This window comes from Solanum pennellii, chromosome 12 (genome assembly GCF_001406875.1).
Source record: "Solanum pennellii chromosome 12, SPENNV200".
Taxonomy (NCBI): Eukaryota; Viridiplantae; Streptophyta; class Magnoliopsida; order Solanales; family Solanaceae; genus Solanum; species Solanum pennellii.
In genome coordinates this window covers 4,302,050-4,329,614 of record NC_028648.1, presented here as the reverse complement: position 1 = coordinate 4,329,614, position 27,565 = coordinate 4,302,050, and the positions used below count along the sequence as shown (strand labels likewise).

The window sequence follows — 27,565 nt, the reverse complement described above, 5'->3', positions numbered from 1 at the left end:
CAAGAGATTTATTTTTACGACTTGAAAAATTCATGAAGATCACATTGACAACAACTTTATTGGTTATGGCAAGGCTAACCTCATGACCTTGTGTCTTGAAATTCTTCAAAGCTTAAAAAATAAAATCTAAAGCTCGATTTAAAATAGCTAAACAACAAAGAATTATAAACTTCAACTAAACCTTAAACAACAAGCCTCAAATCAACCATCTAAGCAATTCCACGGTAGAGGCAAAGCCTTTACCAACAAATTGCAAGTTACGAGTTCAACAGAACTTAAATCCGACTTCCATTATCTCTAGCAATCGTTTTTAGATGTGTTCAACTATTTGAACTCTCTAGAAAAGAAAGTTCTTGTAATCATAGAACAGAAAACATACTTATTTTCTCTGACAAAACAATAAAAATGTGAAGCAACAGTAGTGAATTTTGAGTTAAAAGGGGGTTTCAAGCAGAGGGCTGGGCAAAGATCATTACAGTAAAGGGGAAGAAACAAAAATAACTAGGAAACACCTTTTTTCTAATGTGGGAAAATCAAGAAATTTAAACAAATGAGTACAACTAAGTACCAAGTTAAAATTGGATCTATTAAGAGAGGGTATCAAGTCAATAAAATTTGATCTTCTATTCAAATACTATCATTGAACATACTTCCTTGCATGGCGGTCTGCTGCAATCGATAACGACTGTATTGTAACAGGAAATGATGGACCCATCTGCAAATTTCAAGAATCATCATGCAATTAGAATCTTGAACACGAATGAACGCCATGTACCAAAAGGACGAACATATTCAAGCATATCAACATTGCAATGCATCCCCAGATGTGAAAACCGCATATGGGTACCAAAATGGTATAATAAGAGATTACAACATATACACAACGTAGTCCCCACAAAGTGGAGTCTAGGGAGGGTAGAGATTATGCAGACATTATCCCTGCCTCAAAGGTAGAGAAGTTGTTTCCGATAGACTCTCAGCTCAAGAATGGTGAACAAGAGATTTTGAGATTCAAATTGTTTTTTCGAGAAAAAGTTTCAGTTCACTACTACTAGGTCTCGAGAAAGAACAAGTACAATGTACAGTTAGGACGAGACTTGGAGCTCTGATGCACCCAAAATGACAGATCTTTCCGTCCCTCCGGCTCAAGGTAATAATGCGATTCAGGCCACTGAAAGATCATAACATGCCTCATCCACCATCAATCCAAATAATCAAATGTCAAGGACAGATCTACATTACACTTCTAGTCTCATCCAAAAATGAAATGTAGCTATGAAGTTTTGGGAACAGCAGATCATTGTCAAAACATGCTATATGAGGTAAAATCAGTCAACTAAAAGTAAGAACAAGAGAATTCCACATGTCTCTTTTATGATTCCCCACCTTACCACGGTTACAGCCAGCAACAGGAGCCTAGATAGGTAAAGAGTAAATGAAGCTGCAGTCGGTTCTGATGATTATGCAGTTTCAAATGGCTAATAAACTGCAAACTGGCCAATTCGATGGTTACGTACCCATAAAGACACTACATAATATGTCGATGGAACTATGAAGCAGATCATACTACCTAAAATTAAGCATTGAAAATTCCTACATCTTGAACCAAGCTGTAGTACTACATGACCATAAATTTTGAGGTTTCTTTTTATAAAAGTTTTTTTAGGTATTTAATGAGGGACCTTCATAAGCCATACTTTTCGCAAGTAATGTAGGCATAAGCAGCTTGAACACTAACACCAAGATATTTAATTTTAGTCTATGTAGGGAATCCCTCAAATGGGAGAGCGACAAAGGGAATCCCTCAGATTTCTATTTTTAGTTTATAAATGTACTTCAAAATATTCCTGTGAGGCATCAGATTTATGAAGAACGTCGGTCAGGGAGCTCACCGTACTGCAGAGATGGACTGTATTCACATAACCAGCATATTTTGAGCCTGTATCACAGAAAAAAATTTGTTACCGACAAGTGTAGATGACAAAAAGTTGCTGCCACAAAGTTAGATGACACTCATGTGTATAATTACGTGTACTTTTCCATATACAGGGTAAAAAAGACTTTTGGACAACCAGAAAGTCCTGGGAAAATATAGTTTTGCATAATTTTCTGAAAAGTACATGAATCCTAAGTGGGGGAGAAGAGAAAGTAAGCAGGATTTATTGCTGATGTTCCAAACAAATCAATAAGGATATAACTAAGAGTTGCTTACTCTTTTTTAGACCAGCAGGCTTCTGACGCAAAAGTTCATGTACAAATGCACCAATGTTTTCACACAATGCCTCTTCTTGAAAACTTACCTGCAGAACAGTGTTTTCAGGAAGAAAACGTCAATAGGTGCATTCCAGTAGTTTATATCCAATGAAGCTTAAGAATCTCTGCATGAATAGAGATGCAAGTGTACCTTCCCAATTCCTACATGCACAATTGCAGTTTTATCTTTTTTGAACGGTACACCTCGCTTAGCTTCTTTCACTGCTTTTGTTATATCTTTGGTAACAGTACCTTTCTGCATGCATTATGAGGAAATAAGCACTAATTCCTAAAGAATAGCGTTAATTAAGAGCCGAACGATGGATTACTTACCTTAGTATCTGGCATCAACTGCCTCAAGTACTTCGCAATCTGCAAAATCATGTGATGTTAGTGACTGAGAAGCACTAAAGCACACTTATGTTTCCTCCCCGACTTAAAAAGTTCAACTTTTACCAGTCATCCTATAGAGCTCATATTAGCATCAACCTATACAGGTATTAAAATTGAAATTAAAGGACTTCAATAGCCACCTTGTTACAATGCTTAACTAATTCAACCCTCCATCCCTTCCTTCTCTAATCCCTTCCCAGCCACCTTCACCTCCATTTTTAACTAAAAAGATCAATTCATGTGTAATTATTTTTACATAATACTTCCACACAGCTTCTTCAATAACACTTCATAACTAAAATTATCCTAGGATAAAGAGAATGTCAATCACTAGGAAAAAACTATTCTTGATGTAAACATTAATAACAGCTGTCAATCCTTCCCCGTATTTCTTGACCAAATACAAAACCATATTTCTTGACTAAATACAAAATATGGGAAGACCAGATACAACCGGACATCCTAATTACCCTTGTCTGTCCACATAACAGTCGTAGCATATAAATTGTTGTCCCCAAGTGTTCTTTTACTTTTATTTCAGAAATCTTTCCATATGACTAGTTTTTGTAGTTTCAAACATCGAATCTCCAATTCATCAACTTCTATTCATATGTCTGTTTAAAAACTATTGAAAAAAAAAATAGTCACTCGTTTTTTTTACAAGGAGAAAAAAGTCTCTGTTTTTCCTCTAATTTTGACTTTCTTCTGTCGCTTTGTTCTGCTTCCACAAAGGTGTTAGCTTGCAAAGAGGAAGCAAAAGCATAGCAAAGAAATGATGTGTCCGGCAGCAAGCCGGAAAGGATATTCTCCCCTCTTAAGTAGGAGAGAGAAAAATCAAGGGACTGTGCCTGAGAGAATTTTTAAAAAGAGGAACCCGTCTTATTTGATATCAGCTATATCATCAGTTTTTCGTTCTCTTTTAAAATATATATCTGCTTCCATGAAAATGACTACTTCTTTATTTAATGAAGTAAGAAATTTTATTTAAATTTCACTTGAAACTGACTACTATGTTCGCATGAAACTTTTTATTTATTTCTTACCCTCTTTTTTATTAATTAAACCCATCTCTTTTTGCCCTGAAAAGTATAAGAACTCACATAGTCACTACTACTATTTTTTTAAATCAATAGAATAGATATATTGATATTCTTTTTAGAATTGAAAGGTAGAAATGTACATAACTTTGTGAGCCAAATGCCAGCACTACACCACTTAAAGGGGGCTATATTGCACTCTTTTCCATGTTAATCTCTTCAAGATCATATATAATTTAGAAGTTTTAAATCTTAAAGGACTAGTGGGGCTCCAATGCGGGTACCAGACACCGGGTGGGAAACCAAACAAAAAAAATCTTTGTAATCCACCTTAACGCTAGTAGCAAATCAAATGACCCCCGAATTTACAGTGTACTCGCGAAAGAGATGTCAATGAGAAGTATGGATAGCCAATTTAAGAAACCTGTCTCAAGTTCGGCATCATTGCATGAGTGGAAAAACATTTGTCAAAATCAATCTTCACATTTCCTGCATGTATAATTACATTAAAAATGTTAAGGACATGATAGTCAATGGCATTAGAAAAAATCAAGCTCAAAGGAATAGCATTGAAACAACATATCTTCCTGAAGGGTTAGAATATACATGTTCAAAAGAAAAGAATGGTCTCATCATCGTCCCCAAATGTGTGGATGAAATTGCTGATCTTTTTGTTTTGGAATGAAGTCCTCTAAAACCAGACTTAATCAGCATTTGCAAGGGAATAACTTAAGTGGTCATTAAACTATAACAAGTTATTCACTTGAGTCACTTGCATTTATTTTGTATCAAAAAAGTCACTCAAGTTATGCTAATTTATCTACAAAGTCATTATAGCCAAAACACTAAAGGATAATTACATAAACATCCCTCAAGTTTGACTTTGTAAGACTTACTTCCTTTGTGGTTATGCTTGCCCATCATGTTTAATTTTTTTAAACTTATTATTGTAGTCACTTATGTTTACTTTGTATCAACAAAGTCACTCAAGTTATGCTAGTTTATCTACAAAGTCATAATAGCCAACAGAACTAAAGGGAAAATTACATGAATGTCCCTCAAGTTTGGCTTTGTGGTTTTGTTTGACCCTTTTATTTATTTTTTAAACCTAATTATTATAATTTTCTTATAATAATAATTAGGTTAAAAATATAATAAGAGCAAGCATAACCATAATGGAAGTAAGTGTTATAAAATCAAACTTGAGGGGAGGTTTATGTAATTATCCTTCTACTCCCTACATTCACTTTTACTTGTCCACTTTGGACTTTGCACGCCCCTTAAGAAACAATAATTAATATGAGTATTTTACCATAATACTCATATTAATTGATGTATAGTCGAAGATCTTGGACAATGATTTGGAGAATAAGTAATTATGTGGAGGTACAACAGGAAAAAATAATACTTCTCTTGATATGTCAAAAATGACAACTTAAAATCTATTTTTGAAATACTGGACATGTAAAAGTGAACCGAGGGAGTAGTGTTTTAGCTATAATGCCTTGGTCAATAAACTAGCAAAATTAGAAAGACTTTTTTCATACAAAATAAACATAAGTGACTTTGGTGAAGAACTCGCTATAGTTGAATACTCCCGCTGTTCACTTTTCCTTTTCCAAAATTTCAAAAATAGATTCACTTTTACTTGTTACTTTTAACATATCAAGACAATTATTTTTATCTTTTACTGACAATACTAATTACTTATTTCTCAATACCAAAGACTATACATCAATTAATATGAGTATTGTGGTAAAATACTCATATTAATCATTGTTTCTTAGGGAAATACAAAAACCAAAGTCGGCAAGTAAAAGCGAGCAGAGGGAGTAAGTTTTTCCCTCCAGCAATTGCCTAAAGCTAGTCCCCATCTTTGGCCCCTGATTTTGAAAAAAATTAGGTCAAAATTCTTCCAATGCTATCAACCCAAGACAGTGTAAGTTTTACAAGAAGTACACAATGTATTAGACTATTCATCCAGCCTCCCAGAAGTCCAACCGAATATCTTCCCTTATTTTGTAAGTAAATATAACCTGCTATCTTCAAAGAGGGATATTCTTTTACACTAAAAATATATATGTGAAACAAAGAGCATTCAACTCTCAACAAAGCATTCACAATTAATCGAGATGTTTACTATACCTTTCCCTAAAATCATCCAGAGCATACTACGAGGGACTTTCATACATATTCCTCTCATTCTGGATTCCTCTCACTAGCTCACCAACTCACTAGTGTTTTCACCACCATTCTAGGAGAAGCCCATAATAATAGGAAGTATACTGCACGAGTGCACGTTATACTTCTGGGGCGAAAGTATAACTCTGGGATGAAAGTAAAGTATAAGGTCTTTTTTTTGGCTCACAATTCATTTAACCCCCTAACATTCCATGATATTAATTATTTAATTTGAACCTCATTCAACAGATTTAAGACTCCCCTTCCCATTAGATCTATCGCCATTACTTTTGAATTTAACATCAAAAGTGATCAGATTTTCAACTTTAGTGTGCCTTTGAACCTGGGTCTTCTAATATCCACGGTTTGGTCCATTCTTCTCAATATCCTACATGCATCCACCTCCAAAATATAAAGTAAACTTTTTCTAATTCTAAGAATTAAGTTTTTGATGAAATAAGAATAATAATTAACAAAAAGCATCAAGAAGATGCAAGCATTATAAAGAGATTATCAGCTCCTAGGAAGGCAAAAAAAAGCTATCACAACTATCAACATAGATCTATGCAGCTGATAAATTCTAGGATATATTCAACAGTAATTCCAGAGGAGTAGTTGATCCAGCTAAAAAGACTAATCAAACATCTAGCCTAAGAATTAAGTTAAAAAGGAAAATTGGCTTCTCAATAAGAAAAGTCAGCTTGGAAAAAAATTTGTCAGTTTCACTTCACTCCATATGTTGAAGGAGGCTATGAATGTATGCCTCCAAAGTGATTATGAATGTAAACCATAGAGAGTTTACAGACTGGAAGGAGTAAACTGACCTCATAACTTGCACCATTTACATCAGCATGTAAGCGGACATAAGAAATACCATGACAGTTCTAAATAATTGCAAACTTAAATAAGGAAATAGTGGCATACCACTCTTGATGTTCTCTATGAGCTCCAAACCACCAACAACATCAGCCCCTGCTTCTCGGGCTTCATCAGCAGCAGCTCCTTCAGCAAAAACAGCAATGCGATATACCTGAAAGGAAAATATTTAGTCAAACAGTATATCTACAACAGCATATGATTATCTAACCTTAAACTTTATGAAGAATGCACTAATACCTTTCCAAACCCATGAGGAACAGCCACTGTACCTTCAAGTTTCTGCAGTACAAAAGAAAGAACTATGAGCTAGCACTAGCAAACGAATGAGATTGCTTTAGACTAGGGTCAAATTAGCTACACTAGAAGAGGTCAATCAAAACGGAAGAATTGGTAATGAAACATGTTTGTAATCTCACTCTGCTTATACCACCTGTGCAAGAGAATTTATATTTCTAGAGGCTTGCACGAACAATATTCCAGCAAAGGAAAGGAAAATTCACTCTTAATTAGGTGGCATTAGGAGCATGATTCTACCATAAAATCTGCTCCATACACTCACGAACAACAAAAGGATGTGGAATCAGCAAACCCCTAACCAAACCATGATAAGCATATATAGAATGTTGGAGATTTGTTTTAAATTTAAATGAATTTTCTGTCAATTGCTAAATCTACGAGACTGCATGCAGAGCAAATTCTGAGTGCTTCCAAATATTCAGGAATTGAGATTTAGGTTTGAAAGGTTTAAGCCCCTCGATGCTCTCGTGATTTATGAGCTATTTCTAAGCACAATTATTTAATATCCATTTACCATCTGATGAATAAACTTAGACATATAAACAATAACAACAGAAGTGGTAACAAGAAGTCTTTCTGTTCAAGTATCACGTGACGAGTGACGACAAGCTCAGATAGTAAACTTAATGTGGGCCAGAAAGAGGACGAAAGCATGCACCAGATCACTTCGGCGCATATCAGGAGTCAAAACAACATGAGCTTCCAGAGTTTCATCAAATTTCTTCTTGGCATTAGCCTGCATAATCACTAAAAATACAATGAATCATGGCTCAGTCTGTAACCCCTGAAGAAAACACGACTAGATAGAAAGACAAAGCACCAAGGAAAAGCACACAAGAAAACCAATTAATGGCGAGCTACAGTTAAGAGTCACTTAATTATATACTATAGATGGAATGACAAAGCAACATGCAAAAAGCAGACAAGCAAACTATCTCAGGCAAGCTATGCTTAAGCGTCACTCAGATTACATAATATGGACTTTGATCCATAATCACTATTTTCAACTTGAATAGTTGAATAAAAAAATATAATGAGATTCTGAGGAAAAATAAGAGTTGAATTTTTGAGCCATGCATATGACTACCCCTAATTGATGGAAAAGTTGAACTTGTCTCTTTCACTGTGTATATCAATAAACACTTACGACTTCTCAAGGAAAAAGCCTAACAGTTGAAGAGATGAAGTGACAACCTTGGGAACCAAGAGACAACACCACGTAGATTTTTACACTAGCCTAAGTGTTGGTGGATAGAGTTACCCAATACTAATGAAAAGTAATAGGTAACGACGGATTAGCAGGTTCTGACACCACCACTATCCTAAAGAAAGCAAAGCCAAAAAAAAACAAAAAATTATCTAGAAATACGACCCTAGAGGGTGGCCTAGTAATTAATGGAAGACAACTGTCTGAATCTAGCATTGTCAAAAAACAAGATGATTCCTTTCTATCTGCTGAAATGTTGATGAGGTACCTTGATGAATGGAGTTATATGGTACTTGTATTAGTGAAAGGATGCAGCTACATGGTGGAACAGTTGAGGCGCAGGCAAGCAGGCTCCGCCATTATTATTATCAAAAAAGATTATCTAGAAATACCTTGACCACTAACTTATCTAGAGATATATGGAAGTTATCCAAAATATCCTTAGATGCACTTTACTTTAGCATGTGACAGCAGCTCCTTATGGAAGGAGGTTATACAAGTATTCTCATTATTAAAAAATAGTCTTCAACCTAGAGAATATATTGGACCATTCCTATAGTAAATCATTGATATCCAATTGAGGATGTGGGACATACCAAAAAGGTGCTCCAAATAATTAACAATGCAACAATGTATTCTATGAAGTTAATTTTTCATCAATATGCTGAAGAAAACCACATTTACAGACTCTAGACCAAAAGACAGATTTTTACATCAAAACATGATAAACTATGGCGGGCACCCAATCATCGATGTTCACTAGGATACCATATCGACTCCAAATTAGTAATGTAAGCAAATCGTGAGTATCACAACAAGGTTATTTAAGTATGATGTTTTTTTGACCTTGAAGGATACAACGTAACTTACGAGAAGGTTATCCATATGAAACCTAAGTAAACTGCTAGAAGTGTTTTTCTTCAGTTCTTACTTTTATTCTTTCCTCAACCCCCTATTTTAGGGCTACCTTGAAATTTCACTGTCCACTTGAAACAAAATTATCAGACATGCATGACGATGAAACAATAATATTCCAGATATTCTTTACTACATTTAGAAATCCAGCAGAAACACATCCTGTGATTGTTTTCTTATATTATTACTATTATTTACAACTTTAGTCAAAATTTCGTACAAGAAACAGCAAATGCTAAAAAAGAATTCATATAAACAACCTCAACTAATTTGGGATCTCTACACACAGTTGATTGAAACAAAAAATCTAACCTTTACAAGCCAAATGGCCCCTTTAATGGGAAACCTTTAATTGTTTTCTCCTCTTCTTTTTCATTTAAACTAATAATGGGCATCCTGTTATTGTTTTATTCTTCTTCTTTTCAATATATTATCCAATTACTACTGCCTTTTAACTTTACAAGGAGTCAAAATTTTGTATAAGAAACAACAAATGCTAAAAAGAATTCATATAACCAACAACAACAATATACCGGTGTAATCTCACGAAGTGAGGCCCGCAGAAGGTAGAGTATACTCAAACCTTACTACTCCTACCTCACATAAGTAACTCTTACCTCAGAGAGGTTGTTTCATACAGACACTCAGCTCAAGAAAAACAGTCCAAAGCAGTCCAGCGAAATAATTACCAGAAGTACAAAAAGCAGCAGCTAATAACAGAACAGAAACTCCAACAAAACAATACACAGTTGATTGAAACAAAAAAATCTGACCTTTACAAGCCGAATGGCCTCTTTAAGATCATAAACAGCTTTTTTCTTCTTTTCATCACTCTTCACATTAATCAATGTTGGAAACGAAATCATTTCCTCTTCAGCATTCATAACTCTCCTCATTGCCGCCCGTTTTTGCGCCTCGATTCTTCTCCTCTCTCTCTCCATCTCATCACCCATACCTTCCATTTTCCCTTTCTCCTCTTCCGGCAAATCCTCCGGTAACGGCGCTACCCTTGTCGGATAAGAAATCGGAGCTATTTTCGGGGCATCCTTCAAGTACCGCAGATCCTCCCGGGTCCACAACCCACCATCCGCTTTAACCCCATCTGGGTTATTTGATTCGGGTCGGCTACTACTCTCCGGCGGGTTCTTAGGGGTGTAGGAAACGGGTTGAATTGGACTTGGGTTATTCGGATTCGGGTTTTCTGATGATGATGAGGAAGAGAGAAATCTGTGCAAATGAGAACGGAAAGTAGGAGAAAAGTGAGATGGGCTTCTGTATGAACAGTGACGACGAGCTTGGTAGAGTAGTTTGAAGGCTGCCATTGGAGCTCTTACAATGGTGAAAGGTGGACTGATAGTAGTTCTGTTTGCAAGATGCAATGAGGGTTTAGGGAAGAGAGAAGAGACATGAGGGTTTTAGCATATATTTTTCTCAAAACTTATATGTCATTTGAATTTTTTAAAGTTTGTATGTGAAAATTACCAAAAACAAAACAAAATTAATCCTAATACAATCTTATTAAACAATAAATTTAATTTTATATAAAATTACTAGTCAATAATAATAGTAACTAGTTATTCTTCTGTATAATTTTTTCACATGGTAGGAAAAAGTTTCTTCATGCTAGCAATGAGTTTTTTTTTTTTGCAAAATTTAAACTCATGATTTCTTCTTACAAAATATAAATTTATGATTCAAATCTTATATTTGTAAAAAAAATCAAAATCATGATTTTGAGTTTCTAAATCCTATTTTTTATTTAGAGAATTTGGGATTTGAAATAATAATCTCAAATCGCATGTCAAAATGCTTACTTGAAATTAGGAGTTTATGTCATATTGTCAAAACACAAATTTAAAGTATATTTATCGCTTACGATCAAGGTCACCTCGACATAATTCTCTCTATAATTTCTTTTTGTTTCGTAGTTTATATGAACTTTTTCGATTGTTAGTAAAATTATATACTTTCTTTTGAGTCAAAATAATAAGTTAGGACTATTGAAAACAACTAAACTACTAGCCAACTGTTTTTCTCTATCAAATCAATTTATACATACAGATATATAGTGAAATAGATTGCAAATACTACTTATATTGATGACACTTTTGTGTACTATTGAACAAGTGGATAACATTGGAATTGAGTTCGATTTTACATTATATGATTTTTAGCCTGCTCTAATTTGGAACATTAATATCCACAGCCCTAACCATAATTAACTACTTCTGTTTTAATTTATGTGAACTTATTTAACCAGATAGAAAGTTCAAAATTATATTTGTGAGGAGGGGGATTACAATGGGATTCAAATCCACACCACTAGATGAAGGTGTGAACAGCTCACAAACTACGGTGTATTTGATAGACCCTCGAGCTCAAGAAAACTCATGTTTCAATCCTTCAAATGATACACATTGCACAAACCTCACAAAATAGGTTTCCATTTTTTATTTATTTTTCATTGGGTATCTGCATTGAAGCCTAACTAGTCCAGATTCGCACGACATAGAATCCATTACCAAGGATTTTTTTTTCACATCAACACACGAAACCAAAATCTCTGATTAAGAGAGGAACAACCACATCCGCTCCCCATCCTTTGAATGAGACAAAGAGATCATCACCTCTTATCATTGCATGCTGGTATTACAAAAACAGGAATATTTCTATATTTTGAGTGCAGGCCTAAACTGGAAAAACACATGAAAGTAAACTTCAGCAGCACATCAATTAACGCCTCTACAATGTATTTTACTACACAGAAAAAGTGAATTCACTTAGCACAGTGAGTATTCACAGTCAAGAAGTCGAGTGAAAATTTCCTCACAATTAGGTCTTTCGTTTGGCTCTGCCCAGCAATCTGCAAAAATAAGTTCATGGCCAAACTCATCATAAAAATAAAGTGTGAAAAATATTTATGCAATCACATCACTTAGGCATACGTAAATTGAATACGTATTGGGGAGAGATGATTAGACCAAACATGACACACCTACAACATACCAAGGATACCATACTGGATAGAAGGATATGGGGGTCGAGGATTAGAGTACAAGGTTAGTGGGTAGTTGAACTTTGTCTAATTTCTCTAATCAGTCTTACTATAATTACTCTCCTAATTTCATTGGAGATTCTCATAGAAGCATGTGCTAAAATCCACTTAGCTACTTACTACTCACTCAACTTAAAATAAAAAATGAAATGGAATTCAAATTGGTTTAGAAAAAGAACCTGCAGTAGTCAGAATTATATTATCATATTATCGATTTTTATTATTACATGGTTCTTTTGCTTGGGTTATTGCATAATTTGTTGTTGCTGCTGTTCTTTTCTTCATTACTTGTGCCGAGGGTCTATCGAAAACCACCGCTCTACCTTCACAAGGTAGAGGTGAAGTCTATGTATACACCACCCTCCCCAAATCTCACTTGTAGGATTATCTCCATTATCTGAGCCAAGGGACTATCGGAAACAACCTTTATATTCACAAGGTAGGGTTGTGTACACACCATTCTCGCCAGACCCCGCTTATTGGAATACACTGGGTATTCTATTGTTGTAATCAAGTCACTTATAAGGTAATTATAAGCTGTGATGTTTAGGCTCTTCAAAAAATGTTAGCAGTGCATGTCGGATCCTCCAAAAGTAGGGTTTTTTTTGGAGGATCAGAAACGGGTGCAGTAACATCTTTGGAGAGTCCGAGCAACACAGATAATAAGTAATCTCTATGATAAACATTAAGTGATAACCTGGTAAAAGTGGTAACTAACTTGTTATCAGCTAAAATATATTGATAGTGTAAAAAATCTCTAGTGTGTATGTAACTTATATCCAACTGTGATTACCTGCTATTAGTTTGCCGAGGGGTCCTTCAGGTATCTCTAACCTTGATCCTTCATTGGCAACAGCATAAACGACCTAAAAATAAGCACAATGCATTACTAGATGCAGCAACGTAGAAATATACCAATGTCAATTTTCTAGAGCTAATTAACTTGTATCAAGTTACAAGGTCAAATTAACATACCCGATCAGGTGGTATACCCTCCCATGGTCTGTTTAGGGTACAAAGCTCCCACATTATCACACCAAAGCTAAAAATGTCACATTTTTCTGTGAAAGGTTCATTACGAATGAGTTCTGGAGCCATCCATTCTGGAGTGCCAGCAGACGTTGAGTCTCTTATAGATGCATCTGTCATTATTCTTGAGAGGCCAAAATCACAAATTTTGACAGTCCAGCGCTTATTCACAAGGCAGTTTGCACTTTTTAAATCACGATGGACAATCTTCATTCGATGTAAGCACATGAGCCCTCTTTAGATCCAACATAAACATGAATCAGTTAATATTAACATGCCAGCTGTACTAGTTTAAGAACATTTGGTGAACCAACCTGCATATATCCCGGAGCATATTGAGCTTCTTCTTCCAGCTAAGCCTGTTCTTTTGACCACTTACATGGATCAAATGATATAGAGATCCCATCTCCATGTATTCAGTAACCATTGATAAATGTGGGGGGTTTGCACAGGCACCCAGGAACAATATAACTGTGAGGAATAGCATTAGTTAGATCACACTAGCCTAAATCCTAATTAGAAATATCATACACTTCTAGGCAATATTGGGAGTAAAACTAAAAACCAACACTTGGAACAAACAAGAAGAGAGATGTACCATTTGGATGTCGAAGTCGGCTGGGAAAAGTGACAAGAAAAGAATACTTCAAGTTAGAACTGAATAAAGCTCAAACTAACAAAACCCATAAAGCAGATACAACACCTAAGGATAGAGATCTCATTGCAGAAGTCCTCCATATTTTCAGCAGTAAGATCTTGCTCCAGAAAAACTTTAATAGCAACCTCAGTTCCATTCCACTTGCCACGAAAAACTTCTCCAAAGAACCCTAGAAATACAACCAGAGTGTTTGAGAACTCAAATTTTCATATAGCATGGGGTGGTGGAACCAGATCTTTCATTAGAAAACTGGAAGTCGCGTCATATTCTAAAACTCACATTGATTCTACATGTCACTGTACAATCATTTCATATAATACAGATGAAGTGAGCTAGCAAAATGTGAAAAAATAAATACATATCTGGTCTTTGATCATTGAAGAGGTAATGTACAAAAATTTCCTATATGTCCAATACAAATCCTTCTGGCATCTATCTGTATCCATATCTAGTGTATCTTTCCACTTCAGTGGCATGACGCAATTTGCTTCTTATCTGGGAAGGGTGTTAAACACTGTAAGGATCTCTTTCTAGTACAAGAGGACTGTAACGGACATGACATCTGGTGAACATTCAATCTGCAAGATCCACATCCAAGTTTCATAGATTTTAGTTTCCATCCGTTTCCCAACAATATTTTGCTGTCCATGCCATGGGGATTATCAGGTCAGTAGCAATAAGCTCATAGCAAAGGTCCATGTATGGAAAGACAAAAAATAATATTAGGGATGTAGATTTAGATAGGAATCACGAGATTATGTTTGTTATAAATCCATTTTGAAGTTGAAACGACTGAATACTTTTTTTTGAAAATCTTAATGGAAAACGGGAAATTAGAGCTGATAGTCATAGGGGACAGAAGTTAAAAAAACAAATAACCGCATCTCCATTTTTGGTGCCTTTTTTAGTATGTCAGAACCAACGGAAGAACCTATTTCACCCAATGTCCACACACTTGAGTTCTTTTCTGCCATAGAAGCCGCAAAATGTTGTCCTTTTGTACATGAGATTCGGGAGGAAAAAAAATTAACTGAGACATCTCGGGGTCAATACTAAACTCAACTTTCACATAGAGGTGCAAAAGCATATTGGATTGGAGAATCTCTGATCAGTGTAATAAAACCCAACAGGACACATCGGCTCTCACTGTGTAGGGTAATCTTCAATATGGTCCACTTTCTTGTCTTCAACTCTTCAAAAGATGTTCTAAACTTTAATATATATAACTTAGGCTAAATGGTAATTTAGATGTATTTTCTTCCCTCCGGACCCTCCCTCTCTCACACAACACATATGAACCTTCATTTGCCTAGTTTTACTTGATAACCATCCCCAGGTAAACATCCCTCTCTGTAGAATCCTCCACGGTCTGAAGTGAAGCTAATAAATCCAAGTTCTAATTTAAAATCATAATTTTGATGACAACTTAATATCATAATTAAAGAACAATAATCAAGATTTCATGAACTATGATCACGAAAAGGATGAGCCTGGCTGCCTGAGTTGCTCCTACAATAAAGTTGGCAGAGCATGATCCACCAGCAATAACATTCTAGTTTACAAAGCATGAGACCAAGGAGCAAGGGAGCAGACTCACCTAGCTCATTGCAGCCCTATAATTGCCACTAAAGAAATATCTAATTGAGACACTTAACAAAAAAAAAAAGAAAGAAAAGAAGCTGAAATACATCAGTATTACTACAAAAATGTTTAAGAACAATGCTTACCTATCCCAACTCGAGTGCCAACAGTCAACTCTGAGAAGTCTATGTTCCATTCTTCATAAGGTAGAAGAGGCTTATTCAGATACATATGTGATTCTAGAATCTTGTTCCAGGTTGAGACCAATTCATCATTCATCCTGTCTGGCCCACTTCTTTCTGGAACCTGTCTCCTCAACTCGTGGGGAGATGAGGGTAATGACATTGATTTTGTGAACTTATCTGCTCCCTTGAAAAAGCAAAACAGTTAGAATGCAGATCCGACATTTCATCGTGGTCATCATGGTGAAACCAGGGACCTAAAAGGGACTCTAGTTAGTAATGACTGAAACAAGTAGAGATTCAAACAAGATATTAACTTTCACGAATTGATGAGTTCTGGGTTCAAAACTTATTTTGGATGACAATATGACAACCTCCTGATTTAAACCTGAATTGGAAAACGAAAAGATAATGCCTTTTCATTTATTTTCCACAACTAGAGGCCCCACAAAATCAGAGTTAAGAAGAAATTTCAACTACATTCAAACCTCAATAGGGTTACATAGGGAAAAAGTCTGAGTTCTTAACACAGCAACTATTTTAACAGAGACTAAATATGTATTTTTTATGACCGTGGGGTCCGGACAGCTTTCGCGCACCTCGCCTAATTCCACAGGATACCTGCCACCTCCCACCAGCAGCAGGTACCAGGTAAGGTAACAGTTCAAATATTCATCCTCCTTCAACACATTTGCAACAGTTCTCTTCCGTCAAGTTCACCAGACCACCACCAACCCTGACATCCTCACAAAAAAGGCCGAAAGAAAATAGAATATTACGCAAGTATGAATACCATGTGTGCAAATATATACAACTGGATTAGAAGTGTTGTAACTTATTCCCTCCAACAATTTGATAAAATCTATTGTTTTGCTTTACAAGTAAAAGTAACTTTATTTCAGAGATGGCACCTAGCAGGTAATTTGTACATGGCAAAAATTTAAAACTTCCCTATTTCAAACATCTCAGGTCTGAGGAACTCATATACATCTGTTATCTTACACCAGAAAGCCGAAATACACGGATCTGTATCAAATTTTATGTACAGGGGTTTGGTAAGCCTTCAAACTATCTTCTTTTTCCACTCCAGCCAAATTGTCCACAATATGCATGCAGGGATGGACCGATGGTGCATGTTTCTTACTCTATACAACTTAAAATGATCAACTTTATCAACATCAAAGTGATATATGAACTTAGAACTAACAAAGTAGAACCAATTATTGATGTTTGAGATCCAAGCTTTTATTAGACTTACGAAAAGATAGTCTCCTATCGATGGTCACACTAGGGGTTTGTATGCAGGAAACTTTCAATTTCCCCCACGTTAGGTTGGTGAAAATGTTATGGGAAACAACTTTCTTCCTTGTGGAATTGGAGAAAACCGTGTTAAGACCACAAGATTGAAAAGTCTTATTTACCTTCTTAAACTCCGTGTCAAGTCGAACCAGACAAACAACTTGAAGCGGAGGGAGTATTCCTTTCCATTCTAAAAAGGCGAAAACTGGAAAACATAATTTTACTGACCACTGGTATCACGCATAAAACTTAACTGTTACCAGAGCAAAAGATATCAAAACTAATAGTGGTCCTCAAACTACAGAGAAAAGGTAACGTACATCTTTTTTCAGATCTGAAGCACCATCTCTGTTGGTCGAGGCATGATGATATGAACTATTTTCTTCTTGCTCTTTCAAGAGTCGGTTCTGCTTGAGTGCTTCATTCATAGCTATAACAGCCCTGGTATGGTTATGACCCAAAGATGAAATAAGTAGAAGAAAGTGGCACATAAGAAGTCTTATAACAATCTTCAGGTCAACACCATATTATGAAAAAGAACTTCCAGGAACCCTTTCTAGGTAAGATGTTTTTTAGCTGTAAGTGACCTTAAGTGATGTTTGGATAGTTCCCTTCATAAGTTTGTTTTATTTTTACCATACCACCCATATTATTATTTTCACCACCATTATCTAAATGTAATAACATTTTTCAATAAAACAATATGTATTAGACAAATGAGTTAAAAACTAGCAACATATAAAAAAAAAGAGAAGAGTATTGAAAAAGTTACTAAGCTCAACAAGAAAAATAAAGATAGAGAAAACTTTAGGAAACTTTAAGCAAAATATTGAAGACAAGTAGTAATAGAATAAGATGAAGAATTATTGCAAAAATTACAGTGAAATGAACGGGAGGAAAGAAAAAAATATAATTTCTTTAAATTTCAGACATAAGGATCAAGTGACATCAATGACATCTTGTTTTTTTTGGAAAAAGAAAAACACTTTTTCCTTACTTCTATACCAATTAACTTTGTGTGAGAAAACAAAAAACTTTATCAAACAAAACGCAGCAGAGAAACTTCTTGAAATCTGTCAGGATAATAGATATCATGACACAATGGGAATCAAGCAAATACAGGAAAATATGAGCCAATGTATAGTAATGCTGTAGTAAGGCTGTTGATATGATTATTGTAGTAAAAATATTGACCTTACGACATCATCACCAATTTCTGGAGTTTTTCTTCTTCGTATTCTCTGTGTTTCTGATGTCGGTGCACCTTCTGACCTGTGAAACAATAGGAAAGTCAGCAAACATTTGCACGAATTTTATTTATATTTGAAAATTTTGAGAAGCTAGTTCAGTTATTAACAGAAAACAGAGTACATCTTAAGAAGTATAGAATTTAAGAACCTGCACATATTTTAACTTAGATGCATGCCAACATTTATGGTATTACCTATCTACATAAAAATATGGAAGGGGGGGAGTAAGAGCCAGAAGAAATGGTGGAACATGATACCCTCTTGTATGGTGGACTATTTGGAGAGAAAGAAACAAGAGGTTTATGGAAAATACTGCAGAATCAGTAAAAAAGATCAATGGTGTTGTATGAAGACCTTCTATTTTTGGTGTAATGAGAAGGGTATAGAGGATGCTGGACAGATTTTAAATTTTTTTTCTTCTTTATAAGTTTAGTAGCAATTTCTTGAGTTGGTTTTTTTTTGGGTCACTGATGTAAATCTTTTTGATGGTTGCCAGCATACCCTCATTGCTGAGGAATACAACTTTACTTTATCAAAAAAAAATATATGGAAGAGCAATGCAGTTGCGTTCATAACACCAAAGATGAACAAACTGCACATATTTTATCCATTTCAAAGACAGGTTAAATTTTATTCTGAGATGCTCTGCATAAAGGGGTAAATAAACCGAATTAGTGGAGCATCTCATTGCAAGAATACAACCTGCTGTTTCATGTTGACAGCAGCAACTGTCTCATGTTAATTTCCCTTATATTGTTCTCCGTTGCTATTAAAAGTAAATAACCCTGAATTTTAGCAGCATGTTGCAATGTTATTTAGTTAATCGTGAAAGGCATGCATAGATGGGAAAATTTTAAAAGCTTACAACTCATTGTGTGCCCAATATGAATTTAATTGGCTTGATTTAGCTGCAGACTATCTAACAAATAAACTTTTCCTGTTAAGATATTACATGATTTGCATTAGCCAGGGATCTGATTAGAGATATAATTAGGGGTTTATTTTGGAAGCATACAATTTGCTGAAATGCATAAACTGTAATCTCTATAAATTTCCAACCAAGCTTTTAAGTAATGTATACTCCAATTTTTTCATGATATAGGGAGAACCCCTGCTAAAAATTTCTGGGAGTCTGTAAAAAGCTAGTGTTGCCAGAGGAATCTCTTCACTGCTGGAGTTGGATTTCTCCTTATTAGGACTCTTCAAGTCTCACCTTCCACCTAGAAAGATTCACAGGCTCCTGGCGATCCTATCCGGAAAAATCTACTGCCAGAAGACCAGCCATTAACTCCTATATGATGACCCATCTCGCTACCTGACCCACACGTCCCCACATACCACAATTTCCAGTGACCTTTTCCATTGAGTCTTTTACCTACAGATTGCCAGAGAAAGGACACTCAAGCCCAGAATATAACATTATCCGAATCACTTCCTTTCACCTTCAGAATCCAACTCCTTTACTGTCAACCAGTTGAACCTACTGATCCGGGTTCCTTTCCACCCATATCTGGTACAAGTAGGCTACCGTCAAGTCAGTAAGCCATCTAGGTCTCAGCTTACTGTTGCAAGTTGTTCTTTTATTTTTGGGTTCTAGTATTACCTCTTCCTGTCATAGAATCATACAGAAATATGAAATATGACAGAGAAAGGCGAATAAATCCTTCAAACATAGGTGATATCAAACCTCTTTTCATCCATTTCAAATTCTTCCACTATTACCTCAGTGAAATTGGAACACCGTAGTAAACTACATGTTATGGTCCGCTTCAATTGAACTATGGTTTATTGACCAAGATCGTGATGACCGCGTAGTTAAGAATGCTAGTGTAACATCTGTGGAACTCAACCTCGCTTGTTCAAGACTGGACATCAGAAGCAGAATTTTGAGATATGGCTCTTGCAACCTGTGAACTCATCTGATTAAACAACTTCTCCAAGAGTGAAGGTGTGTAGAGTCAAGCAAATAAAACTAATATGTGACAATCAAGCTTACCTTGACATTGCCTCAAATCTTGTTTTTCATGAGAAGACAACATATATAGGTGGATTGTCATTTCAATAGACAGAACACTGAGTCTAGATGCATCGCTATTAGGGGTGTCAAATGGGCGGGTTGGGTTAAATATGGGCTGGTTAGAATGCATTGGTACAACAAATGGTCGTGACCCAACCCACCCAAAGGATACCAAGTTCAAGATGGGTTGAGCAATGGGTTATAACCCAACCCACCCAATTCTCCCCAATGTTACAATTACTTATCCTCCACCTCGTTTTTTTGGATTTTAGGTTTATAACATAGATGCATCCTTCATTGTGATATAAAAGACCATCAATCAGATTTTATTATTAACTCAGAATAGGAAATACTTTCAATTTTCTATTTTAGTTATACATCTACTCGGTATTTTTTGTGAAGATTATTTGAACTGTAGCCATTTTAGGTCTTATTATGCTTAACATATGGTGACTTATGTGTGCTTCTCTTTGACATAATAAATGAACTTCTCTCATGATTTGTCAAAAAACCAAAAACTGACAAAAAGATCAATTGAATGATATAATCTAAGTTGCTTGGACTCTTTGCGTTCGATGTGGCACCCGTGTCAACACGATGTGGCAGCCGGATCCGTACCCCTTCTGGTCAACTGATTTTGGTTACTTCGATCAAAATCGATGGAGAAATTCCCGACAAATTCAATGACTTCTGTAATCAAAACAAAAGCAGGTGCCTTGTAGATAGAAATTTCTCTGTCACTCCTTTTCCTTTATCTCCTCCAAGGATTCTCCTTTTGATCAATATTTTCTCCTCGAGTTGTCCACATAAGATCTCATAATTTAGATTTCATAACTCAATTTGTAGATATTTGAACTATTTTTAGCCGAATCCCCGCACCCGTGTCTATACCTGGATGCATATACCTGAATCTTAAAATTTGATCATGAAGGATCCGACCTCTAATTCCGCACTTGTATGGGACACCTATGTCCAGGCAACTTAGATACTAATATCATTAGCTAAACAAAACCTACGTTGCTGATTCATTATTTTCTAATAATTTAATATTATTGATAATTGTGAAAGAAGATTAAAACTTGAAGAAGTATTTTAACAAATCTCCTTCTCCAAATTGCTATAATTAATAGTATCAGATAAATAAGGAGACTTCGTGAATCATCCAAATGACTTATTATGAATTGTCAAATGCTTTGTAACTAAGCTTTGGATCCTCGAACTCTGTGCCAGATATTATTCATTGCTTTATGAACAATTTCAACCCAATGGTTTAGGTTTTCTACTAATCCATTGAGTTACATCTCTCTAACCCTCCTAACCCATTCTTTCCACAGGTCAAAATGGGTTATACACATTTTGACCCATCTGCTTATTACTACTCTTTGACCCGTCTAATCTTTACTGGGTTGGGCGGTTGGGTTTAGAAATTACCATCTCTAATCTCCACCAGCTTTTGTTATCTTAAATGATCAGTTAGAAGATGTCCTAACTAAATCTCTCAAAGTACCTCGGGTCAAGTACATTTGTTACAAGCTCGAACATTATGATATGTAAGTCCAGCTTAAGGGAGAGTGTATTAGATGGTTTGCATTAATCAGGAATCTAATTAGGATTTTATTTTGTAATCATACACTTACCAAATTGTATACATTGTAACTGCTATAAATTCCCAATCAAGCTTTTCAGCAAGGTATTCCAAATTTAGGCACACTCTACTGCCTCCATGCCAGGATTCTTAATAATAACTGCTCTTTCTATGAGCTGCAGTTGTTCAATACCAATACACTCCTGTACCCAGGCAACTTAGATACTAATATCATTAGCTAGACAAAACTTATGTCGCTGATTCATTATTTTCTAATAATTTAATATTATTGATAATTGTGAAAGAAAATTAAAACTTAAAGAAGTATTTTAACAAATCTCCTTCTCCAAATTTCTATATTAATAGTATCAGATAAACAAGGAGATTTCGTGTATCTTCCAATGACTTATTATGAATTGTCAAATGCTTTGTCACTAAGCTTTGGGTCCTCGAACTCTGTGCCAGATATTATTCATTTGCTTTATGAACAATTTCAACCCAGTGGCTTGGGTTGTCTACTAACCCATTGAGTTACATCTCTAACCCATCCTAACCCACTCTTTCCACGGGTCAAAATGGGTTATACACATTTTGACCCATCTGCTTATTACTCTTTGACCCGTCTAATTGTTACTGGGTTGGGCGGTTCGGTTCAGAATTACCATCTCTAATCTCCACCAGCTTTGTTATCTTAAATGATCAGTTAAAAGATGTTCTAAATCTCTCAAAGGACCTCGGGTCAAGTACATTTGTTACAAGCTCGAACATTATGATATGTAAGTCCAGCTTGAGGGAGAGTGTATTATATGGTTTGCATTAATCAGAAATCTAATTAGGATTTTATTTTGTAATTATACACTTACCAAATTGTATACATAGTAACTGCTATAAATTCCCAATCAAGCTTTTCAGCAAGATATTCCCAAATTTAGGCACACTCTACTGCCTCCATGCCAGGATTCTTAATAATAACTGCTCTTTCTATGAGTTGCAGTTGTTCAACACCAATACACTCCATCTGCAACTGAACTCTTGAAAGATTCTTCAATATTGTGAGGGTCACCGCTCATGCACAAAGGAGATCACTAGTTCAAGATGAATATGTTACTTGATCAAATACAAATCTTTGTTACCTTTGGCTGCTGGACAAGAGCTCCGCTATAAGCTATAAGAATGATGCATCAAAAAGGAGATTATCAACTCACCAGTTCTGGCTCACTTTTCAATTTTGAAGTTGTATTGAAGTACATTCAAGCATGAATTTTATTCCAAATATCATTGCAAAAAGTATAACCAAAAACAATTCCAGCTCCATAAATTCCTTAAAAAAGTGAAAATATTTGGAATCTACGGACAAATGCCTACTAAGATTCAGAACTTTTTATGTAAACATCATTGATCTCTTTTATTATTTTTAGCCTAAGGGTGTAAACTGGGAGCCACTAAACGTGAATGAAAAACATACCTGATAAAGATGAAATCATGGGAAGACCAAAAGTAATAATATCATTGATTCACATATGTAAATCATTAGGAGTTATACTCTCAGAGGAAACAGAAAACAGGACTACATAAGATACCTTGAAGTAGAAACATCATCTGAATAACCTCTGAAAGTTCGATTATCACCACTAAGCATGGACCGTTGATGTGCTCTAAATGAAGGATGCTCAGGACTGAAAGGATATAAAGCAATTGAAAAATGAGAAAAAATAACATAGCAACGTATTAAGATATTGAACAGCTCATTTCAAGTAAATGTAGATAAAAGAGTCAGTTTGATGTTTGCTGAACACAGATTAAGCATCTAAGTCCCAATTAATTTATTACATGCGTAAAAAGAGATTCTCCAAATAATTGCCAGTAGTTGAAAACGAAAACCATGACAAGCACTCAAAATATACACATACTTATTTCCATCTATGGATCAATAAGTTATATCTAAATCTCACATGTGAAGTTAAAGTAGAAATATGTGAGAAGTTAAGATAGACACTAGTCATTCAGGAGGTACCCCGAATGTAAGCTCCACCATGAGCAAGTCAAAACAAGTAGCGACTTAATGTATTGTAACTTGTAACCATCATTTATCCAAACAAAGCCTGGAAATTCCTATCCCAGAGTCTTCTTTTAAACTAACTCAGGGGTTAAGTGTTTTTAGCTGAGCACTTTTACATAAAGGTACAATTATTATACTTTCAGGTATGCTTGTCCAATTTCAGAATAATTCCAAAGAAACCAGAAAATGAGTCACCAAATAAGATTCTGTTTTCTCAAGTCAGAATAAAAACTTAGCAACAGCACCAAGCATCACAACTTTGCAGGATCATCCTCATCTTGTGCCAAGTTATTTATCGTATAGAGTAAAAGACAGTAGTATAATACTGTCTAATATTAAAATGGAACTAATTCAGATAAAGCAGAATAATCGTATCTGAAAACCCGACATTATGCAATGTGCAATACAGAAATACCTTAATCTCAGAACACAGACCTCAAACATTCTGTTTCAAAAGCATTTTTTCTTTTGCACTCAAGCTACCCAACGTGATAAATTTGTGTTCATCTTATGCCCTACATGGCCTGCTTGGCAGCATTGTTCTGATTATCCAATCAAGGATATGTTCACGAGAACAAAGTTTGGTAACATTGAGTTTCATTAATGTTGAGAAACGATGAAACCAGAAAACCTTACAAACTGAATACATATACATGTGTCTGTTCCTTAACCATTTCTATTACTCACACCCAAATTCATGTAACATACTGAGACATGTGCAAGCATGAATAGACCCTAACATCACAGGACTTTGATAAGTGCATTATTAGAAGTCCAAACGACTGAAGAACTTGTAAACAAAAAGAAAAATATGTCAAAGAAAACATCAGAATAGGAGTCTGCCATCAAAAAAAAACCTTGAACTTGCAGTCCTCGGTTCTGTTATAACTTTGCTGCGACCTCTTCTCCAAACCGTTGTAGCAGTATTAGGTGCACTATGCGAGAAACTGGTACAGAAATAATTTAATAAAAGCAAGCAAAAAAACTTAATTTTCAAAAGTAATCTGACAGATGGACATCACAATGTCTTACACTCAAAGATGGTATTTAACTATCTTTCAAAAGTTAAATCATGGCTTTCAGGATGAGCAAAATAATACCCCAATTCTCTGTTAATTGAAGTGTTAGAGCGCAACATTGTATTCCTCAATGAAGGTCCTGCAGCATTTGAAGATGCTTCAAATCTCCTCTGATACTGGAGGATGTCATCTTTCTCAGAGCTGTAGAAATGGAAGATTAGTTAAAACAAATTTAAGTAGGCAACTAACTGTTTCTCCACCAAAGAAAAAAAGAAATTTCTAGGGGGAGATATAATATGTCTATGAAGATTTCTCATCACACAAGAGAAGAAGAGTGTTTTCTTTAATATCCAGAAGAAGAGTATAGAAACCTAATGGAAAATACTCGTCACAAAACAGAAGAAGAGTACAGAAACTAAATTGAAGTTGAATATATTAAAAATAAATAATATTTTCTTCTAACCTATCAGTATCATTTCTCTCTGAAAACCCATAGAGGGGGCTGTTAGGCTCCAAAGGCGAATCACAGGAATCATTTTCTGCAGAATCACTCTCCCCAGCAGCCATGTGGGTGAGGAGAATCGCCTTGGTTGTTCGTGGAATAAGTTGACCAGGAAAATGCAGAAGGTCAACAAGTAGCTCCACAGAATTTAGCACAACAAGTACAGACATGTGCTTATAAGATTCTGCACACTCGGACGCCCCTTCAGCGGGCAAACCCTGATTTGAGAACCATAAATTTATAATAAGTAAAATATAAGTAGATATGGAAATGAAAGAAATGGTAGCAATAATTCATAGTAACAAGTAGCAAGACAATGATTAGGCCTAATTTTAGAGATAAACAGAAATGTCCAAGCAAAAATAAGCTTCAAGCTCACCACAACCAGCCGGCTTTCAAGACCTACAGTATCTGCAAGCAATTTGAATAATATTGCTCGAGAACGCGATGAGCTATGTCTTATTTGACCCAACATCTGGATACCTTGGTTGTCAGAAATCTGAGAGGCTTCCTCAAGTGCAGCCTTAGCATGACTTGTTTCCGAGTTTGGACGCTTGTAAACATCCGACACCTGTATAGGAAGGCATGCAAGCAACGGGAGAAATCACAAATGTCCATAGATTGAACTTCAACCTTTTTTCCCTTTATAACTGTACAGTTCAAGGGTGAAAGTACAGACATCATATGCTCCACAAAATTTTATTTTTAAAAAAAAATATATATATAAACAAAATAAAAATTACTCCAGTAATTTGGCACCAAAAACAGTTCAGTTTAATTGGTTACGTTGCCACATTAACTAGGTAATTCAGTTAGTTGAGTGACCATACGAGGAATTATCTCTCAAAAATTTGAATAATTTCCTCTTTACTGATTTTTGAAGATCCTTTGGATGGAAATTCAGCATCACAGACAAAAAGGATTTGAGGATGTTAGCCATCTCATGGAGTATGGACTATGCCAGGGAGTCGTAGAAGCTCTCCTGAGCTGGGAATAAGCAGGTACACAGGCAAAGGAGGATTAGATGGAGAATTGTCCCAACTAGTATCTGATGGACAATTTGGAAGGAGAGGAATCTTGCTATGAAAGTAAACTGAATAGTATGGAGAAAGTCAAATCTAATTGTGCCTTGACCTTATGTTTTGGTGTAACCAGTTGTATCCGAATGATACTGCCTCTATATTGATGTTTTAGATTCTCTTTAGTCACAGGACAGTAGTCATCGAATACTCTAGTAAATATGGTTTCAGTGCAACCTATGCACTGTTTTGGTTTATAATGAATACAGAAACTGGTACCATTGTCCCAAAAAAATTGAGGGAGTCAGCAGAATAACATGCAAGTTGCAAGAGAATTTTGCAAAGCAAGACATATTTTGATCAAATATTATGAATGTCAACACAGTATCAGGAACTTTTCTTTTTAATAAGTAACACAACTATAGGAATCAGAAAGGAGGTTTCGTGACTAAGTTAAATCAGAGGGAAAGGTAACTGTAATTTTATAGGAAACACAAAAATCACATGAAGCATAAACATAACATAGTTGAACTCAAAGGAAAGAACAAAATTTGGGATGAACTGCAATGACAAGAAAACAAGGGGAAAACTAAACAGTACTAATCATCTCTATGCAAAATCCCAAAACCGGAGATCAATTCAAAGAGCCACCAATAATGCAATATCCCAAAATCAGAGATCAATTCATAGAGCCACCAATCAATATGTAAAAGATGAAACAAACAAGAAATAGTTACAAGGGAAACCAATTGCTACAAACACATCAGGAAAAGAGAAGGTCAATATGTATGTCACTACGAGTCACTTCCAAATTAGTTGGGATAAGCTACGTTACATTATTGTATCCACATTGCTCCACAGTCTTATCATTTCCAACTGTAAAGACTTTAGTGTAATGGCCCATTTTGACGGTTGAACGGGAGGGGCGGAGTCGTACCCATTCTTCTGAAAGACTAAGACTGGATATCTGAACTGACTGTATTTTAGGCCCCATAATCCTGTCTAATCTCACTTTATCTTTTCTTCTTATATGGGCTAAATGTCATCCTTATACCATTAATTAACTTATCAAGAACTAGGGCAAACAAGTATGGACTCCAGGAACAAGTGATATGCATGTTGGGGTTGGGGCTTTGGTGGGGGGGGGG

At 35.5% G+C, this 27,565-nt stretch overlaps 2 protein-coding genes across 2 annotated transcripts in view; both read right to left on the bottom strand.

The window, feature by feature from the left end:
* Positions 1–356: 356 nt before the first annotated feature.
* LOC107007642 (50S ribosomal protein L1) lies at positions 357–10,564 on the bottom strand. Its single transcript, XM_015206335.1, has 10 exons — positions 9,936–10,564; positions 7,699–7,776; positions 6,981–7,022; positions 6,789–6,894; positions 4,108–4,172; positions 2,587–2,625; positions 2,405–2,509; positions 2,213–2,300; positions 1,893–1,939; positions 357–715 (listed from the first exon to the last, which is right to left on the bottom strand). Exons 1-10 carry the CDS (start codon positions 10,482–10,484, stop codon positions 638–640), a joined length of 1,197 nt encoding a protein of 398 aa, XP_015061821.1. The 5' UTR covers positions 10,485–10,564; the 3' UTR covers positions 357–637.
* A 1,160-nt stretch (positions 10,565–11,724) lies between these two features.
* Positions 11,725–27,565, bottom strand: part of LOC107007393 (serine/threonine-protein kinase EDR1) — a 22,798-nt gene continuing 6,957 nt past the window's right edge. Inside the window, exons 4-17 of the mRNA XM_015206006.2 lie at positions 25,778–25,969; positions 25,360–25,616; positions 24,978–25,097; positions 24,735–24,824; positions 23,399–23,494; positions 18,161–18,238; positions 17,287–17,407; positions 15,632–15,854; positions 13,950–14,073; positions 13,845–13,864; positions 13,561–13,717; positions 13,193–13,481; positions 13,011–13,083; positions 11,725–12,025 (exon numbers count right to left, since the gene is read on the bottom strand). Coding sequence (XP_015061492.1) covers positions 11,943–12,025; positions 13,011–13,083; positions 13,193–13,481; positions 13,561–13,717; positions 13,845–13,864; positions 13,950–14,073; positions 15,632–15,854; positions 17,287–17,407; positions 18,161–18,238; positions 23,399–23,494; positions 24,735–24,824; positions 24,978–25,097; positions 25,360–25,616; positions 25,778–25,969 — 1,923 coding nt within the window. The 3' untranslated portion in view covers positions 11,725–11,942. The remainder of the gene's footprint in view (positions 12,026–13,010; positions 13,084–13,192; positions 13,482–13,560; positions 13,718–13,844; positions 13,865–13,949; positions 14,074–15,631; positions 15,855–17,286; positions 17,408–18,160; positions 18,239–23,398; positions 23,495–24,734; positions 24,825–24,977; positions 25,098–25,359; positions 25,617–25,777; positions 25,970–27,565) is intronic.

Excerpts from the sequence above, each read along its gene's own strand:
- LOC107007642 (XM_015206335.1), bottom strand. The coding sequence starts at position 10,484 with ATGGCAGCCTTCAAACTACTCTACCAAGCTCGTCGTCACTGTTCATAC. Across the intron at positions 7,777-9,935 it reads AGGCCATTCGGCTTGTAAAG|GCTAATGCCAAGAAGAAATT; the intron begins GTCAGATTTTTT and ends GTGATTATGCAG. Across the intron at positions 2,301-2,404 it reads TGCATGTAGGAATTGGGAAG|GTAAGTTTTCAAGAAGAGGC; the intron begins GTACACTTGCAT and ends ACTGTTCTGCAG.